Raw genomic sequence first — 18503 nt, forward strand, 5'->3', positions numbered from 1 at the left:
AAATTTTCTCTTGAAGGTGAAAACTTTCTTTACGACATAAATCTTCTTTAAAATGCACAAGCATAAACCTGCTTGATGAAGGAAAATCTTTACAACGAAAATGGTGAACTTTGACGGACTTTGACATAAAAGAAAATAAATTAAATAAACGGAAGAGAAAAAGCTTCGGGCCACACGCACGGCAGGTCATGCCGAGCTAGCAATCCAGCTAAAAGCCCATCGGGTCCACTCAGTGGCTCATGCGTGTAGGCCCCTTTTTTCTCTTCTCATTCACAAGGCAAGAAAAATGAGATGCTATATATACCCATGAACCTTTTCTCCATTGAGATTAAAATCTTTTAAAGGCAATAATGAAAACTTGCATTTTTAACAACTGGGTGGCAGAACTACAAGTAAAGCAAACTTTTTGAAATAACAACAATTTGTACTTTTGTATTAAATACCAAAAAAGATCATTTTTGTACTAAAATACCAACATGTAATTCATCAAATTGGTAAGATTTAAAATTTGGGAAAATAACATTTACACCCCCTCTAGTTTCTGACACATCCACTTCTACCCCTATAGTTTAAAACGTGACAACTACACCCGCTGTAGTTTCAATTTGTATAAGGTAGGCCCCTCAGTTGACGGTTCGTCCACATATTGAAGGGCTAGGATGATCCGATGGAGCTGATTTTTTAGGCACACCCTATGAATGTGGACGAACCGTGGACTGAGGGGGTCTGTGGACGAACCGTGGACATCGGATCATCCTAACCCTTCAATCTGTGGACGAACCGTCAACTTAGGGGGTCTACCTTACACAAATTGAAACCACATGGGGTGTAGTTGTCATGTTTTAAACTATAGGGGTAGAAGTGGATGTGTCAGAAACTAGAGGGGGTGTAAATGTAATTTTCCCTTAAAATTTTTAACATGGCCGTAAATAGATGTCATCACAAAGTGAGTAGTGTCATTATCAAAATATACGCAGTGTCGATATCGGCCTATATTCACAACCCAACCCAAAGTGAGTAGGATCCATGGGCATATTTCGGATCAGCCTACAAAGTGAGTAGGATCCATGGGCATATTTCGGATCATCAAATTTGGGATCCGAAAAATTTTGGATTGTGTATGGGCCGCCACAGATGCCCATTGGATAGTCACTATCCGAAATGATTTACAAAAATACCCTCCAAATTTTGTTAATGCTAACCGTTCTATGAAGGGTATTTTGGTCAAAACCTCTCTTATCACTTAATGAATTGGATGGGAATGCGATTTCACTTATTTCAGTCGTTTCATTTCATACTTTCACAAAGGAAGAGAGAGGGGTTTTGTTCTTTATGCATCATATTCTTTGATAATAGTTCTACAATATATTTGTGTATGTAATTTTGATTAGTTTTATTGTGTACAAGCATTATTATACACATAGATTAAGGGAAATGATATATCCGTGCGCGCCCCTTTTGATCATAAGGAACACCCCCTGTCGGTGTATCAATGACTAAGGAGGGGCTTTTGTACTTATGTGAGAAGAATTCAATGCCCCTGGCTGCCTAAAACACTGACAGGGGGTGTTCCTGTTGATCAAAAGGGGCGGATATATCACTTCCCTAAATTAAACATAGATAAATTTTTAATTTAGTTGAAGAAAATGCATAGAGACACACTAATAGTGGACTGCCATTCTATCTCTTTTTTTAAAAATTAGTTGTTTACTTAGCTTAGTGGGACATAATAGGACACTCCGATGGACGGTCCGAATTAAAATGGATCGTTATCATGACATGGAAAGTAGGATCCGAAGAACAATCCGACTTCGACCCGACCGATAAGGAATTTGAATGGATCGTGACTGTGACATAGGTGGATCCGGCCCGAAGTAGATCCGTTGACATCCCTACAAGTAGCCTCCAAAACATGTAACCAACACACCACCAAATCGCCGTTACAAATCCGTAAGGGCCCATTTGGATGCTGAGAAATTTTGATTTGGATTTCTCACATTTCCAGCCCTTTTTGCATTGTGAATTGGATCCGGATCAAATTCTTGGATTTCCAATTTAGCGACTGACAGTGGAAAAAATTAAATTTCCAAATATGCTGTGCAAATAAGTAACTGGAAATCCACAGATCTGGTAGTTTCCTCCACCCTCTTTGCTCTTCAACCTCTCCCCTCTAGTAGGAAGTGCCCCCTTCCCTCTCTGTCTCCCTCAACCCTCTTTGCTCTTCAACCTCTCCCCTCAAGTCCATATCCAAATACAAAATATGAGGTATCCAAGGAGGCCCTAAAGTAATTTTGTTGTGATTCGATGTTACAAGAAGAAAGATAATCCATTAGAATTAGGTTTCTAATAACGCCTCTAACGTCACTAGAGTTTGGATCTCAAAGTTTTCAGAGAATCAAGTAAGAATTCTTGAAGAACTGGAATTTCATATGAATTTCCAATCCATTTTTGTATGAAAATATTCGTACAAAAATGCAAAGAAATACGTATGAAAAGTCAGTACTCCAGGGAAATTCTTAACATTCAAATTTAATTGGAATTTCATACGAAATTAATGTTCATTCTGTACGAAATTACAGAAGAACTATAATTTTATACGAAATTTCATAACAAAGACCAAACTGGTGAAATCTTTGAATTCTATTGCAAGATTTGATTCTTAAGACCAGGAATTCTTGGGTAGGAGTAGTGCCTAACACCTTCCACTCGCATAACCTAGTACGACCGAGAATCTTGATGAAGCTAAAGCTTTATACAGAGTTAATAAAAGGGACCTAGGCCCAATCCTAAGTGGCGACTCTACGGTCTTCATCAGATTAATTTCTAATGAAGATCTTGATTTTATTTTTAAACTAAAAGAATTTCAAATCATTTCAAAAACACCAATAAATGAGATTAAATCATAAAATCTATAGGGAGGAGACGTTGCAGCCCCGCATTATTTTATTTTATTTTTTTAACTTGGGCCCTCTAATGTAAAAGAGTTGTAATAAATAACTGGATGGGGTTGTCTGAAGTGAAAAAGAAGAAGTGGGTCAATATATCACCTCCCTATTCTATTGCTATATCTATATAGCAAGATTGAAGCTTGCTGGAGCTCCAATCTATATAGCAAGATCGTAGGTTCGATCCCAACTTGCATACCAAAATAAAATAAAATTGAAGCTTGCGTGGACACGCTCTTCATTCTCTACCTTGCCCTTTTAAAATTGACCCCGTCACAAATTTGTAAATCCCTTACTGGGGAGTCATGAGTAGAGAGAGAGAGAGAGAGAGAGAGGGAAATGAGAAGAGAGCTAAATCTCAAGACTATACTAGAAGAAAACCCATTCTCATTTGGTGGATGACGAAAGTCATGAAAGTCATGAGTAGAGACAGAGAGAGAGAGAGGGAAATGAGAAAAGAGCTAAATCTCAAGACTACACTAGAAGAAAATCCATTCTTATTTGGTGGATGACGAAAGTCATGTCATGCCGCGTGGGCAGACAAAGGGAGAGAGACAAGGCAACTAGCCTTGTAGTAATTTGAATCAAAACATGTAACCAACACACCACCAGATTGTAGTTCCAAATCCGTAAACTTATTTTATTGTGATTCGATGTTACAAGAAGAAAGGTATGGAGATGCAGCTCAAATGGAGGGACATTAGTTTTACATTGATCTACTTTTACAGCGCAATAGATCAACATAAAAGAAAACGTTTACAGTGAAAAAGTTTACGAGACAAAGGATTAACTCAAGATATTGTTCTACGAATGTTTTACAACGATTGGAACGGACCCTGAATGAAAGAATAATAGAGTATGTGTGTTGCTAAGGCCCTGTTTGTTAAAGATTTTTACTACCGATTGCGAGCGCCGAACCAATTATTGGACTCATATTTAAACATAATTTTGAGTCCAATAATCGGTTTGGCAATTTCAATATGAAAATCCCTTGATTATGGGATTGTTTATATCTTAATTTGTACAACATTAAAGTGGAGATCTGCTTGGGACCATGGCAGAAAGGCACTTCGTGGCTGGCTATATTGCATGTGAGAGTACATGCTCAATTTTCAGCAGATTTTATCTTATTCATTTGAGGCAGCTGCTCTCACATGCAACAGCCACGAGTGACCATTCTGCGATGGTCCCCAGAAAATCTCCATTAAAGTAATGCAGAAGCATTAGAAAGTAGCAAATCCCCATTAAAGTAATGCAAAAACATTAGAAAGATATCTCTTAAGGTCAAAATTCATCCATCATAGAGTGGAACCGACCAAATAGGAAAGTGCCTAAGATGGGACTCCGAGCCCTACATGGGATCTTCGCTAAAAAGCGCAGATATACTTAGAAGCCGAGTTCCACAAGGAAACTCAAGGATCTTCTAGATAAACATGGAAATTGCTACATGGGAAAGCCATCCAATTGAAAAAACTCCAAGAAAGGCAAGCTTCCTAAGCTACCTAGGACTCCAACTCTATAAAGGGAACCAAAATTCCAAGATACACATCTTCTACTCTATAACCAGGCTCAAGCTCTCATCCTCCATAAGTTCGTAGTGCTCAGATACTGTTTGGTGCTATTATCTGACTTGAGCGATGGAGGGTCCCTCGGAGTCTAAACTCCGAGGCCCTATAACGAAGTTCTCTTTGGACACAGGTCATCCCAAGTAGCCAAGTTCATGTACAGTGCTCGCCCAAGGCCCAATTACAGATTTTGGCATCAACAATATCTTTCAAATAAAGGAATGAGGCTCAAGCTACATAATAAAGGAATGAGGCTTTCATCCTCTGTCATTTTTCTGAAAAAAAAATTTCCTTACCGTCTCCTCAATCATGCGATCTCAAGCCTCTTCATCTCCTACGCTCCCTGGCCTTCTCTCACCACTTGATAAGCTAAAATTTCAGCGTGGGAGGGGGGGGGGGGGATCGTAGTTGCCGAACATTGCCTAGTGTGAACCTTATTCGACAAGACGAGAGTATATCATCAAATAACATAAAGATGAGAGGCTTTTGTTTTTTTTTTCTTGGAATTCTATTTGTTTGGTGAGTTTTAATAAATGAAGGAAATGTCACAAAGATGACAGGCTTGTTTTTTTCTTGGAATTCTATTTCTTTGGTTGGTGGGTTTTAATAAATGTGAGAAATGGCGTGGTGGGTTTTTTTTATGGGAGGAATGAATGTTGGGGCCTGTAAAAAAAAAAGAGTAGAAACTGCAGCCATTGATTTACTTAGTGGCAGCATTTAAATTTGCAGTCAGAAGAAGATTCCTTCATTAAAATGATTCTCTCTCGGACGCCCATCTGACTCACTGACACAGTTGGGGTGAGGTCGGTAGCCCATTTTTCTTCTATCTAACCCATGCCTGTAATTAATTTTTCCTCTCTTTGAGCTTTGATCGAATCAAGTGGAGAAAGCAAGGAAAAGAAGAAAAACTCCCTATTTATTTTGGCTACTGATACTGGCACTACCATGTTTTGATAATTACAGTAACTCTACGTTGTCTTTTATTATTTAACTAGCTATCAAAGGTTATTACAATTCCCAAAAAACTCTCAAAAGCCAATCAAGAAAGATAAGACAAGGTGAGTTAGTGCAATTATAAACACATGGTAGTGCCAATATCAGTGGCCTTTATTTTTTCACCGTATAAAAATAATAATGTGTGGAAAAGCTGGGAATGAAATCTATTAAATAAAGAGAAAAGGTAAGGAAGAAGATGACAAGTTAGAAAGTTAAATGGAGAGAAGATGTAGAAGTAGATGTAATTTAGTATCATTCTACATTTCAATAGGGCACATACCTGTATTCTTTTGTGGGAGTGCAACACAACCTGTTATCTGTGCATGGGAACGAGAGACAGAGGAGGTATGAAAGAGTACTAAGATATTGGCACGGCTCAATCAAACGACACTCTCTTTTTTTTCTTGTTGTTGGAAGTGTGATCTGAGTGAACCAGGCCAACATCACAGTAACTATTTCAATGTAAGGATGATCTTTTCTTTCTTCTTCCCAACATTCATGGAAATAGTTCCAAAAAGATACAAGAAGGAAATGTTGTGATTTATCAGAAGATGAAGCCCTAGACAAGAGGCAAGACCCATCTGGGTTACTAGAGAAAAATGAGATGATACAAAACAAATAAGGAGAGGAGAGAGGGAGCTCAAGGAGAGGAGAGGAGAAGATGGGTACAAGTTGTCAAACACTAATGCTACGGTAGAGAGAGAGAGAGAGAGAGAGAGAGAGAGAGAGAGAGAGAGCTGATGTTGGCAATGGAGGAATGTCTTGCTTGAATTTATGGAGGTTGAGGTCTTCAGCCACATTTATTACTCTCGACTACCAAACCGGGATGAAAGGCCACTGCATTAAATAGGAAACCACCCCATAATATTCTCTCCATATCTCTCTCTCTCTCTCTCTCTCTCTCTCTGTGAAATATATTTCACCCTATGGAAATATCATCCAATTAATGGGATAACTGATTTAATCGTGAGGACTGAGGAGACAAATCTCCAGCTAAAGAAAGCTTATTTTGGTAAAGCCCTCATGGCATGGTGACTATTCATTTTCAAACTTAATTGGACAGGACTTGGGCACATGGGTCGGACCCAATTCGGATCCATATCCCATGGTCCAAAATCGAGCCTATGACATAACTACAAAATCCTCACCTAGAGTGTCTTAGATCTGATTGGAAGCTGATTAAGTAGGAAAGTATAAATGATAGTGTATTTATGAAGAGTATTTTATTCATATAAAATCTCTAATCAAAATCATTTTTCTTTATTTCAAATGAACAGACTTTGAGATCTCATGCTACCGATTAAGATTTCCATTAATCCTCTGTGATTGCAATGACATCTAAGGAATGCTTATATAAAGCACTTAAAAGAGATAAACAAAAAGAGATAAGATAAGCATGGATAAAACTAACCTTAACCTATCTTAACTACCTAATCTAACTACAAGCCTAACTTAACCAAACTATTGTCTAAACAAAGCTTAAGCTGTCAGAGTAGGTGTTGTTTAATCATTTATATTTCAACACTCCCCTCAAGTGTGGCCCCTCTTTCGGGTTGGGCATACACACGCTCATTTTTAATATTAAGGAGTTGTTGGGTTTTGAACCAAGGACCTGCCTAAGGGTGATAGCTTTGATAACTTGAGAAATAAAAGAAATTTTCACTAACCTTCGATGATTTCTATTAAAAATAGCACGTGCTTATAAAGAGAACATAGAGTTAAACATGGTATGAAATCAGGATAACTATGGAGAGAAAATACGAATCCAGCCTAGTTTCCTAATCTATCTCAGTTACCTTTACGAAACAACTTGCCTAATATAATAAGATGATCCAACGGTGTGAGATCTTGGCACAATTCAATGATGAGATCTTATGAGATCTCATAAATTCTAACAGTCTCAACTCAACTCTCCATTTCTCTCTCTCATAATTTTTTTTCTTCCTACTCAGCTCGTTCATAACCCTAAGCCCTAACCAATTAGGCATTATCTTAAGCCTCAAATTTAGATGCTTGTATGCATTTCATATTAATTTCTTTATTTGTGTGCGTTATTGTACTTAAAAGTTTAGATTAGTCGCAAATAACGGAATGATTTGACTGAATAAAATGCATAGACACAAACTAATACTGGACAAAACATTCTAACTTTTTTGTTGTTGTGAAATGATATATCCGCCCCTTTTGATCACCAGGAACACCCCCTGTCAGTGTTTGTGGCAATCAGGGGCATTGAATTCTTCTAACGTAAGTATAACAACCCCTCTTTAGTCATTGATACACTGACAGGGGGTGTTCCTGGTGATCAAAAGGGACGGATATATCACTTCCCTTTTCTTTTCTTTTTGTTCCCAACTTCCAAGTGACTACAACATGGGTACAACCTAGGACACTCTCCCAAGACCAATCCGAGTTTGAAATGAATTGTTACACTAAAATTGAATGTGGGTTCGTAAGAACACTCTGAATAGGATTCGACCCTGTCCAAATGAACTGTGACCCGGACATGGGTGGATTCGGATTCAATCCGAATTGAATCAGTGAAGGATTAAGTTCAATTGGAATTCCAAACTTGTCATTCCCCTCATATCTCCCTTACATTTAGCAGACTCCAATTATGGTTCAAAGTTCCAAACCATCAATCACTCCCACAAGACTGCATACTAAAAGGGAAAACCTTATCAAACAGGACGGTTAGGATCATCCGATCCGTGGTTATGGTCCACATAATAGGACCCACATAACGAACGGTCTCTATTACTCATGTAGCCAATTTAATACTCAAATTAGAAGGCAATATCATACACGTCTCTTTCAGAACAAAACCCCTTGTTCTCATTCCCATCCTTATCCCGTACACGGTGGAATCTTTATGACCGCCGATATCTCAAACGTGTCATCCAAAGACACGCTCATTCCCTCCCGATCAAATCAGAACCGTTCATCTAACACTAACAGTTACAACAAGAAAGATTTCATATTTGGAAAGCCAAGTAAGACAAAACAAAAAGGGTCTCTTCCAGAGAAATTCGCTGTACCTTGTAAATTAGAATCATTTTTGGAAGCCCAAAAACACAGAGAGAAAACGCATCTCTCTCTCTCTCTCTCTCTCTCTCTCTAAAATGGAGATCTTTTCTCTATGGACAAAAGCTTGGAAAATAGGAACTGGGTTTTTTTGATCTTTGATTTTTCTTTCTGGGTTTTTTTTTTCTTGTGATTTTGTGATGGGTCAATGTGTCTCTCGTCGATCGAAAGTGGGAGAAGAATGGAAGGAGGCTGCGACGGATGAAAGTGCGACGGAGAGAAGTGGGTGTTTGGCAATGGCAAAGGAGCAGAGATCGAGATTATACATATTAAGACGGTGTATTGTCATGCTCTTATGTTGGCATAAATATGGAAAGTATTAGGTCTGAAATGGGTGAATCTGAATTTTTATTTGGGGTTGTATTTTGCATGCATGGATGAATGTAAAATTTATCAATAGATTATTTTCTTCTTTTCTTCCATCTCTGTTTTTTTTTTCTTTTTCTTTTTGGTTTTTTTTTTTTTTTGGGAAATGTTGAGATTATATTGGATAGGCAAACCACGATCAAGATGGACATGGCACAAGGAGGTCCAAAAGAGAAGAATACAACTAGGAAAATACATCTCAAGGAGGTAAAGAAAAAAAAAAATCTCTAATTCCGATCTAGACATTCCCAAGCGAGTTTCCATTTGCGAACCTCCTAACATGATTGAAGCACAGGATAGAAAAAATCACAATCTCCATGGGTATGGATCCTGTCCAGCTATCGAATTACATTGAGGGAGTACCCTCTAGAATAAGATTGTCCAAGTCTCTAACCGCCATCAATCTAATAACCTAACGGTTCGGTCTCACTTCCGCCTCATTGGAATCCTTAGTACATGTTACAATCTTGAGTGGGGCCTGCCTAGGTATGGGACTAGGTACCTAGTCCCAGCTTGGTATATGAAAGGTTTAAAAGGCCTTGCCTAACACTTCCATCCGCTCTGAAGCTTTTGGCGTATTGGTAAGTATTGGTAAGATTCCTAACATTTGGTATCAGAGTAGCCATTTGAGTCTGAGTGAGGGCCTGCCTAGGTATAAGACTAGGTAGGACTTAGCCTAGTATGTGACAGGTTTAAAAGGCCTTTCTTAACACTTCCATCAGCTCTTTGGAGCTTTTGGTGTATTGGTAAGGTTCCTAACATTTAGTACCAGAGTAGCCATTTGAGTTCGAGTGGGGGCCTGCATAGGTAAGGAACTAGGGAAGACCCAGCATGGTATGTGACAGGTTTAAAAGGCCTTGCCTAACACTTCCATCAGCTCTGAAGCTTTTGGGGTATTGGTATGTAAAGGCTCCTAGCATTTGGTATCAGAATAGCCATTTGAGTCACGGAAGGGGCGACTAAAAAGGGCTACCTGGTAAAACAAGGCTAGAGTGAAAGCTGCCAAAATGAAGTTGCCACATAATAGCCAAAGTGAAAGTTGTCACAGAGTGGGCCACCAAGGATGGTGGATGTGGAAGCGTGGTGGAATGTTGGGCTTTCTGTAAGGACACGGGTAGAAATCATCCTTAAAAGCTAGCTGTTAAGGAGAGGGCGCCCAATCCCTTATATGCCTATCCACATCTCTTCGCTTTTCTGCTATGGGATCTTTTGCTTTTGTGTGGAATCCCCAACAATCTCCTCCTCCCCGCGGAAGCAATGTGGATAATCTCACTCCTTCATTCGGCGGCAACATGTAAACTACGAGATCTTATTCCATGAAATTTCACCATCCTTGAAGGTACACCGGGGTTACCGAGATTTTCCCCGAGTGATTATTTCCATCCTCGAGGGTACATCGGGGTTACCACGCCCCGGCTCTGATACCACTTGTAGGGAACTGAGTAGTACTCACCCTTAAAATCTAGCCATTAAGGGGAGGGTGCCCAATTCCTTATATGCCCATCCACATCTCTTCACTTTTCCAATGTGGGATCTTTTACTTTTGCGGGGAACCCCCAACACTGCCTGGGTATGGACTAGATGGGACCAAGCCTAGTATGGGATGGAATAGCTAGGTTCAAAGGGCCTTGCCTAACGCGTTCCATCAGCTCTAGAGCTTTTGGCGTACAGCTAAGGTACCTAACAATAGCAATCAATTCATTTTTTTTCATTTTTATTCTTTATCTAAAAAAATCCAATAAAAATTTCATTTTGATGAGAGTGGAATTATATTACCACCTATTGCTGTTGGAAACGGATTCCAGCATTTTCTCAATTTCTCCCTTTTTGTCTCCAATCGTTGTCATTGCCTCTTATGATTCCACGCCTAATTCCGGCAATCCAAACCCCAGGAGGAAGCTTCACCAGGGTAAAGTGGGTCCCACATTTGATTCATCTGAACTGTTCATTCAAAACATTAATTTATGTGTAACTCATGAGGAGTATTTTTGTAACATTCAAAACCCATACTCAAAACCACAAATAACATTTTGGGGCCACTTGGATTCGTGGATTTTAGAATCTTGGGTTTCCTCAAGATCCTGGATGGAGATGTGAGAAGGAGACCGCCCATCATTCTCTAATTTCTCACCCTTCTTTCCTTCAAGCAAGAGAGTAGGAGATCGTCCCGTGTCTCCAGGTTTTAGAAATCTTAGGATGGGAGAAAGATTTAAAAACTTGGATTTCTTACTTAAAATCCAGGATAATGGATTGTAAAATTAAGAATTTTACACCGCTTTCAAACTAAAACTTGGATTCTAAAATCCACTATCCAAACAGCCCCTTTATTTTCTCTCTCTCTCTCTCTCTCTCTCTCTCTCTCTCTCTCTCCAAAATCCTAATTGTGTACAACATAAGGAGGACCTACTACTTTGATGGCCGGTCCGATTCAAAATGTATCGTGACCCTGACTCAGAAAGTAAAATCCAAAAAAACACTTAAAAAGGATATGATCGATAAGGGAATGGATCGTGCAAAATACCTAGGTAGCTCCGGATCCATTGACAAACTTTGTAATACTTGACAGATAGGGATCTTCTAGATAAAAATAGAGAGAAAGAACTAAAAAAGATTCTTAGTCCAAACCAACCCTTTCCAAACCGATGGGGCCAACCGGGTCTGCCAGCAACAGCGGATTCCATTTGATTCCAAAAAGAACAAGCACAGCTGTTATATACAGCCAAGAATGTAAGAAAATCTTCCTTTCAATTCCTCTCAATCAAGACAAAACTAGAACCCGATTTATCCAATGCTCCTCCTCTTAGAATCCAACCCTTCTTCCCCAAACACCCATCTCTCTCTCCTCCCCTCTCTTTCTCTCTCTCTCTCTCAACTCTCAAGATGTTGATCCATGCCCTGAAACAGCAACTACAATATTTACCAGATACACAGCCCCTCCCATCAAACCTTGTACCTTCCGAGGTATCGCCCAAATGGCTGAACAAAGCCGACACAGCGTGGCAACTCACCGCAGCCACCATGGTTGGCCTACAAAGCGTACCGGGCCTCATCATCCTCTATGGTAGCATGGTCAAGAAGAAATGGGCTGTTAATTCAGCCTTCATGGCCCTCTATGCCTATGCGTCGGTCCTTGTATGTTGGGTCCTTTGGGGCCACGCCATGTCATTTGGATCCCACCTGAGCCCTCTCTCAGGCATACCCGATCCCTCGTTTGTGAAGAATCATGTTCTCCATCGGCAGGGTACTACTTACTTGCCCGCGGCCGCTTACGTCTTCTTTGAATTCGCTTTCGCGGCCATTACTGTTATTTTGCTTGCGGGGTCTCTTCTTGGGAGGATGAATTTCTATGCTTGGATGATCTTTGTACCTCTTTGGGTCACTTTCTCTTACACCATCGGAGCTTACTCTATCTGGAGTGAAAAAGGGTTTCTTCAAAAGATGGGCATGATTGATTTTTCTGGAGGTTATGTGATTCATCTCTCATCTGGGGTTGCTGGATTCACCGCTGCTTATTGGGTAAGTGACACGTGTGATGTGATCCCTCCTTTGGGTTGGCCAGGACGCTTTGATACCATGTGAAACAATCAATTACTCCAAAAGCTTAAGTTGTTAGAGTTCGTGTTATTTAATCATTTGTACTGTAACATGCGACACGTGTGATCCTTCTTCTGGGTTGACATTAAGAAGTTGTTGGGTTTTAAACCCACGACTTGCAAGAAGGCAGTAGCTCTGATACCAAAAGCTGTTAGAGTAGGTGTTATTTAATCATTTATACTTCAACACTCCCGTAGGTGTAGCCCCTTTTTTAGATTGGCCGTGCACGTGACACATGTGACCCCTCTTTTGGATTGACTATGGAAATTGCAATAGCTTTGACAACATGCAAAACAACCAATTACTCCAAAAGCTTAATGCCCTATTCGTTTAAGATTATGAAAACTGATTGAGAGTGCCAAACTGATTATTGGACCCAAAATTACATTTAAAGTTGAGTCCAATACTCTGTTTAGGAGTCACAATACTTTGGCATAATCTTAAACAAACAAGACCTAAGTTGTTAGAGTTCGTGTTACTAGATCATTTATACTTTTAACAATTTCCTCCTGGGTTCCTTCTAGATTATAATTTCTCTGGATTTTCTACCGATTACGGATCATTGACTAATTAATCAGGTTGGGCCAAGGCTTGCGCACGACCGGCATCATTTCCTACCTAACAACATGATTCACATGTTGGGAGGCGCGGGACTTCTTTGGCTGGGGTGGACTGGTTTTAATGGCGGATCTCCATGTGAGGCAAATGTGATTGCGTCTCTAGCCATTCTCAACACGCACGTGTGCACCGCGACTAGCCTTTTGGTGTGGTTGTCATTGGACATGGTTGTTTATAAGAAGACTTCCGTCATCGGCGCAGTGCAAGGGATGATCACTGGCCTGGTTTGCATCACCCCCGGTGCAGGTTAGCTTTAAAATCTCCATAAATTGTTATTTCCACCCTATTTTACACCACCCCACCTCATTTTGTTTGTTTGTTTTTTTTTTTTAGAAAAAATGAAGTCATAAGGAGTACATTGAATATACACCAAACTATTGGTGTATATACCATTCACTACCACATGACCATGATCAAATACTGTAGATGAATAGGGTCCCCTCATCTTCTAAGACAGTCTGCTTTCTTTGGTTTTTTAACAATCCCTGTTTGGATTGCAAGAAAAAAAATTATGATGGAAATTTTTTTCTCTTTCCATAATTTAGAGGAAAACGATATGATTAAGGTTAATTTAGAGTGATGTCATCATAAATCGAAGGTCCCTCTAAATAAAGGGAAATGATAAATGCACCCCTTTTCATTACTTGGGACACCCAGCTGTAGTGTACGATGGCAATCAGGTCCCTTAAATCCATAGCATGTGATGTACACCAGCCTTTTGCAGTCATAGATAAAGTGCAGCTGGTGTCCCAAGTAATGAAAAGGGGCGCATTTATCATTTCCCATAAATAAAAATTGAATAGGGTTGGCTTAAGTTGTCTTTTCTTTTCGCGTGTAAACTAAGTAGGAATTTTTACAAATATTTTTCATTTCTAAACTTTTCCAAAACAATTCCTGCAATCCAAACAAGGCCAAGGCCATTGCATGTTGATGTTTCCATCCCTTTCTCCTGTAGAAATTTATTTTATACGTTTTTCTTTGGTAGTCACGATTCCTAAGAATCTCCAATAGCCAATGAGAAGAGCTAAGAAAGAAAAGAGAGCTGTATCTTTTCAATAATTTAATATTTAGGACAAAAGTACTCTCATCTTTTAATAAATTAATAAATATATCCCAACTCTTCTAACATTGCCAATAGGTATCTAATCAACTTATATCTTGGTCACGATCCATTTGGGTCCCTTATGGGATCTTACTTTTTGGGCTGAGTCATGAACCAATTCTAAATCGGGCAGTCCATTTGAAAATACTTGGTCCTATTTTCTTTGTACACAGGTAGGGCTTAGGGTTAGGGAAGGAAAGAGAAACTAAAGTTTGGAGAGAAAAAGAGTAGAAATATTAATGAAACAAAAAAAGGAAAAATGAATGCTACTGAAATTCACACCATTATGTTTTAATAATCTCACAAACTCAATTTGTCTTTTCTTTTTGAATTGGCTTCTAAGTAGGGGTGCAACTTGGGTCGGGCTCAACCCAAACCTGACAGGTTCGACCCAATTTTGGCTCGGGTTGAATTGGCATTTCCTCGGGATGGGTTAGGTTAGGTTAGGGTTGGGAAAAGCCAACCTTATTTAATTTCGGGTTGTGTTAGGGTTGAGGTCCAGGCAACCCAACAGGCCCGGAATAAACCCAACGTTCATCCTCTAATTTTATAATGACTTTCTTTGGGTCATGTTTTTCTTCTGGTATTTTTATATTTGTCCCTTGGTGGAACCTGGACTCAACCCGACTCAACCCGACATGATTTTGGGTTAGATGATTTTAATACTTAAATGATGAATGCACAAAAAATAAAATATTCCAAGATACAACTTTCGAGATAAATTCTTTAAGCATTGTGACTGTTTCTAAGGAATCACATAAATATATGATTCAACGGTTTGATAATCCACACCAGTTATCAGCTAGGCCCTGCAATAAATGGGTAATAGACAAAAATAATCTCATGCATTTGGCAATCCTAACCTTCTAATTTCTCAAGAATTTTTTTATAGTTTAGTTACTTATTTATAGCTACGTACATTTGCACTCCCATGTCTTGATAATAAGACAAACTCACCTTGTCTTTTCCTTTCTAATTGGCTGGTGAGAGCGTTTTGGGAATTGTAATAGCTTTTGACAGCTGATGAGATAATTAAAGACAAGGCCAATTTGTCTCATTATCAAAACATGGTCGTGGGAATGTCAGTAGCCACATTTATTTATTTATTTATTCTTAAGCTATATCTGCGAAAGGGGAGGAGCCAATTAAAAGAGTTAATAACACAAGTGTGTCTCTACTAAAAGAGTGGGGGCCATCATATTACAATTCCCAAAGTACTATTAGTAGCCAATTAAAGTATCAGTGCAAGTGAGTTTTTTTATTATTAAAGTATCAGTGCAAGTGATTATTTCAACTTTAATATTGTGTACTAAATATTCACACTACAATGCTGTGATAATGAGACAAACTCAACTTGACTTTATTATTTAACCAGCTGTCAAAAGCTATTACAATTCCCAAAAAGCTCACAACAGCCAATTAAAAAGAAAAAGACAAGGGAAATTTGTCTCATCGAAACACGCAGTAGTGCAAATTTCAGTGGCCGTCGTATATTTTCTGAAGTATCAGTGCAAGTGATTATTTCAACTTTAATATAGGCTACTGATAATCACACTATCATGTTTCGATAATGGAACAACCTCATCTTGTCTTTGTTATCTAACCAGCTGTCACAAGCTAATACCATTCCCAAAAGTCCTCATTAATAGGGTTGCAAATTGGGTCGGGTTCAACCCTATTTTGGCTCAGGTTGGGTTGGTATTTTCTTAGGTTGGGTTGGGAAAAGCCAAGCAGATTTAATTTCGGGTTGTGTTAGGATTGAGGCCTTTGGCAAACTCACCCAAAGCAACCCCGACCTATGTCCTCTAATTTTATTGTGATTTCTTAAAGTTATGTTTTTTTTAAAAAAAAAAAATTCTATTTTGCCCTTGGCCAACCCAAATCAATCAGATTTGTAAAAAATAAAATAGGTTATACGGGTTGAGTTAGGGTTGAGAGATTTAAAGGTGGGTTGGGTTAAGGTTGATCATCCTTGACCAAGGCTCGGATTTAACTCAGATTAGGGTTGAGGTAATTCTATCTCAGGTTGAGGTAGGGTAGGCCTCACAAGCCTACCCAACCTGACCCGAGTTGCGCCCTCACTCAGCAGCCAATTAAAAAGGGAAAGACAAGGGGACTTTGTCTCATTATCAAAACATGGTAGTGCAAATATCAGCACCCTTCATAGATGGTAAGTAAGAAAATGGGTGCATCATATATTCATAATGGATCAAAGGTAAGAAAATTATGAAATGGGTGTGCATAGTAATGCTTGTTATTTGCAGGGATCGTGGACGGATGGGCTGCTGTATGTATGGGCTTTATGTCTGGTTCGGTCCCATGGTTCACAATGATGGTCCTGCACAAGCGATCCGCATTCTTCCAAAGTGTCGACGACACATTGGGAGTGTTCCACACCCACGCCGTGGCTGGCCTATTAGGCGGCCTACTCTCTGGCCTTTTCGCCAAACCCAACCTTCTCGAATTATTCTACCACAGCCTAGACCGTAGACCCGGTCTGGTCTACAGTTTCCATGATGGAGAGTTTGGGAGAGGCCTAACTCAGATGGCTGTTCATCTCATTGGCGCCGCATTTATCGCAGGATGGAATGTTGTTGTTACTAGTGTTATATGTATTGGGATAAGTAAATTTGTGCCTTTGAGAATGGACGATGAAGATCTTAAGGTAGGTGATGATGCAGTTCATGGAGAAGAGGCTTATGCTCTTTGGGGTGATGGTGAGAAGACACAGACTCATATTGTTCGCCGTCTTAGGAAGCCCAGGATTCCTACTATTTGTCGTGTTTAGTGTTTGTGGTTCTGAATGTATGCAACCATGGTTGTCCTCTAGACACACCCACTTATGTGTATGTACTTTGGCCGACTAGTACACAAGGCGTGTACAATCAATTTGGCTGATTTCTATTCAAAGTCTAATAACCCATATTTCTGTTAGGCGTTTTGTCGAACACCTACTGCACATTGACTGTTAAACAGTTGGGATTTGCTAGGGACCATCCCAGAACGGGAGCAGCTACCTCAGATGAATTAAATGAATAAGACAAAATCTGTTCAAAAGTGAGACTGTGTGACTGCTCTCTCATGCAATAACCAGCCGCGAAATGCCTTTCTGCTATGGTCCCTAACAAATCCCTTACAACCACCCTTAGACGATAGTACATCATTGAACGTATCAATGACAATGCTTATCACCTTAAGTTATCCAGATACATAAATGGAAAATACATAACTAACACAGTTTTGTGGAGAGAGATATTTTCGGCGATTCTACATTCCTACATATGCAATTCCCATGATACCTTATTTTCCATTTGTCTATCTTGCCATAACATTCGCCCTTATTGAAACAGGTTGGTTTCTGTATTTTCCATTTGTGTATCTTGCAATAATATTCACCCTCAATCTCCGGCTAACTTTTGGATTGCATCATGTTGATGCCAAAATCTGGTTGAATGCTGAGAAGGATCTGAAGGAGAAGAAGTGTTGCTTGCGCACATTAACAAATGGTTAAAAGACCATCCGGAGTTTGTTCTACAAGAAAACCCTCCGATGCTTAAGTCAGCGACCAACAACAAATACGTAAGAGAAAAGAGATAATAGTTGTAAGACCCACACCTTTGAGTTGTTTATATAGGATGAGAATCCTGGAGTGAAGAGGAAAGTTGCCTCTTGAGGGCTCTTTCTAGATTGGGCGAAAATCTTTCCCGGATTTGGTAAGTCCACAAATTTCCCTCTTGAGTAGAGTCAGTTGCCTTCTTGGATTAGCAGCCATTCCTGGAATTTGGGATTCCATAGATATCTCCTAGCTGTTGAGTTTCCCGGAATAGCAGGTATCCAGGATTGCCCCAGACAAGTGGCTTTGGAGCTACACCTTGGGTTTCTAGGGCTTCTACATATGAGGTGTGGAATTACCCTTTGGACTTTGGTGCGCTGAGCCGTGTGCGCCATGCGTCTAGGGGTGCAACTTGGGTCGGGCTCAACCCGATTTTGGCTTGGGTTGGGTTGGCATTTTCTCAGGTTTGGTTGGGTTGGGTTGGGTTAGGGTTAGGAAAAGCCAACCCGATTTAATTTCGAGTTGGGTTAAGGTTGAGGCCTTGGCAACCCGACCCGACCTCTGTTCTCTAGTTTTCTCATGTTTTTCTAGGATTATGCTTTTTCCCCTTGTATTTTTCTATTTGGCCCGTGATAAACCCGACTCAACCCAAACCCATCCCGACCCGATTTGGAGGCGGG

The 18503-nt window shown here is 39.7% G+C and overlaps 1 protein-coding gene across 1 annotated transcript; it reads left to right on the plus strand.

Moving 5' to 3' along the window:
- Positions 1-11727: 11727 nt before the first annotated feature.
- LOC143854946 (ammonium transporter 2 member 3-like) lies at positions 11728-17194 on the plus strand. The gene is made up of 3 exons (XM_077365088.1): positions 11728-12472; positions 13129-13414; positions 16535-17194. The coding sequence occupies exons 1-3, from the start codon at positions 11837-11839 to the stop codon at positions 17056-17058; spliced, it is 1446 nt and encodes a 481-aa protein (XP_077221203.1). The 5' UTR covers positions 11728-11836; the 3' UTR covers positions 17059-17194.
- The last annotated feature ends 1309 nt before the right edge of the window (positions 17195-18503 follow it).

This window comes from Tasmannia lanceolata, unplaced genomic scaffold, assembly GCF_043159265.1.
Source record: "Tasmannia lanceolata isolate RefF3 unplaced genomic scaffold, GAP_Taslan_0.1 ptg000020l, whole genome shotgun sequence".
NCBI classification, from domain to species: domain Eukaryota; kingdom Viridiplantae; phylum Streptophyta; class Magnoliopsida; order Canellales; family Winteraceae; genus Tasmannia; species Tasmannia lanceolata.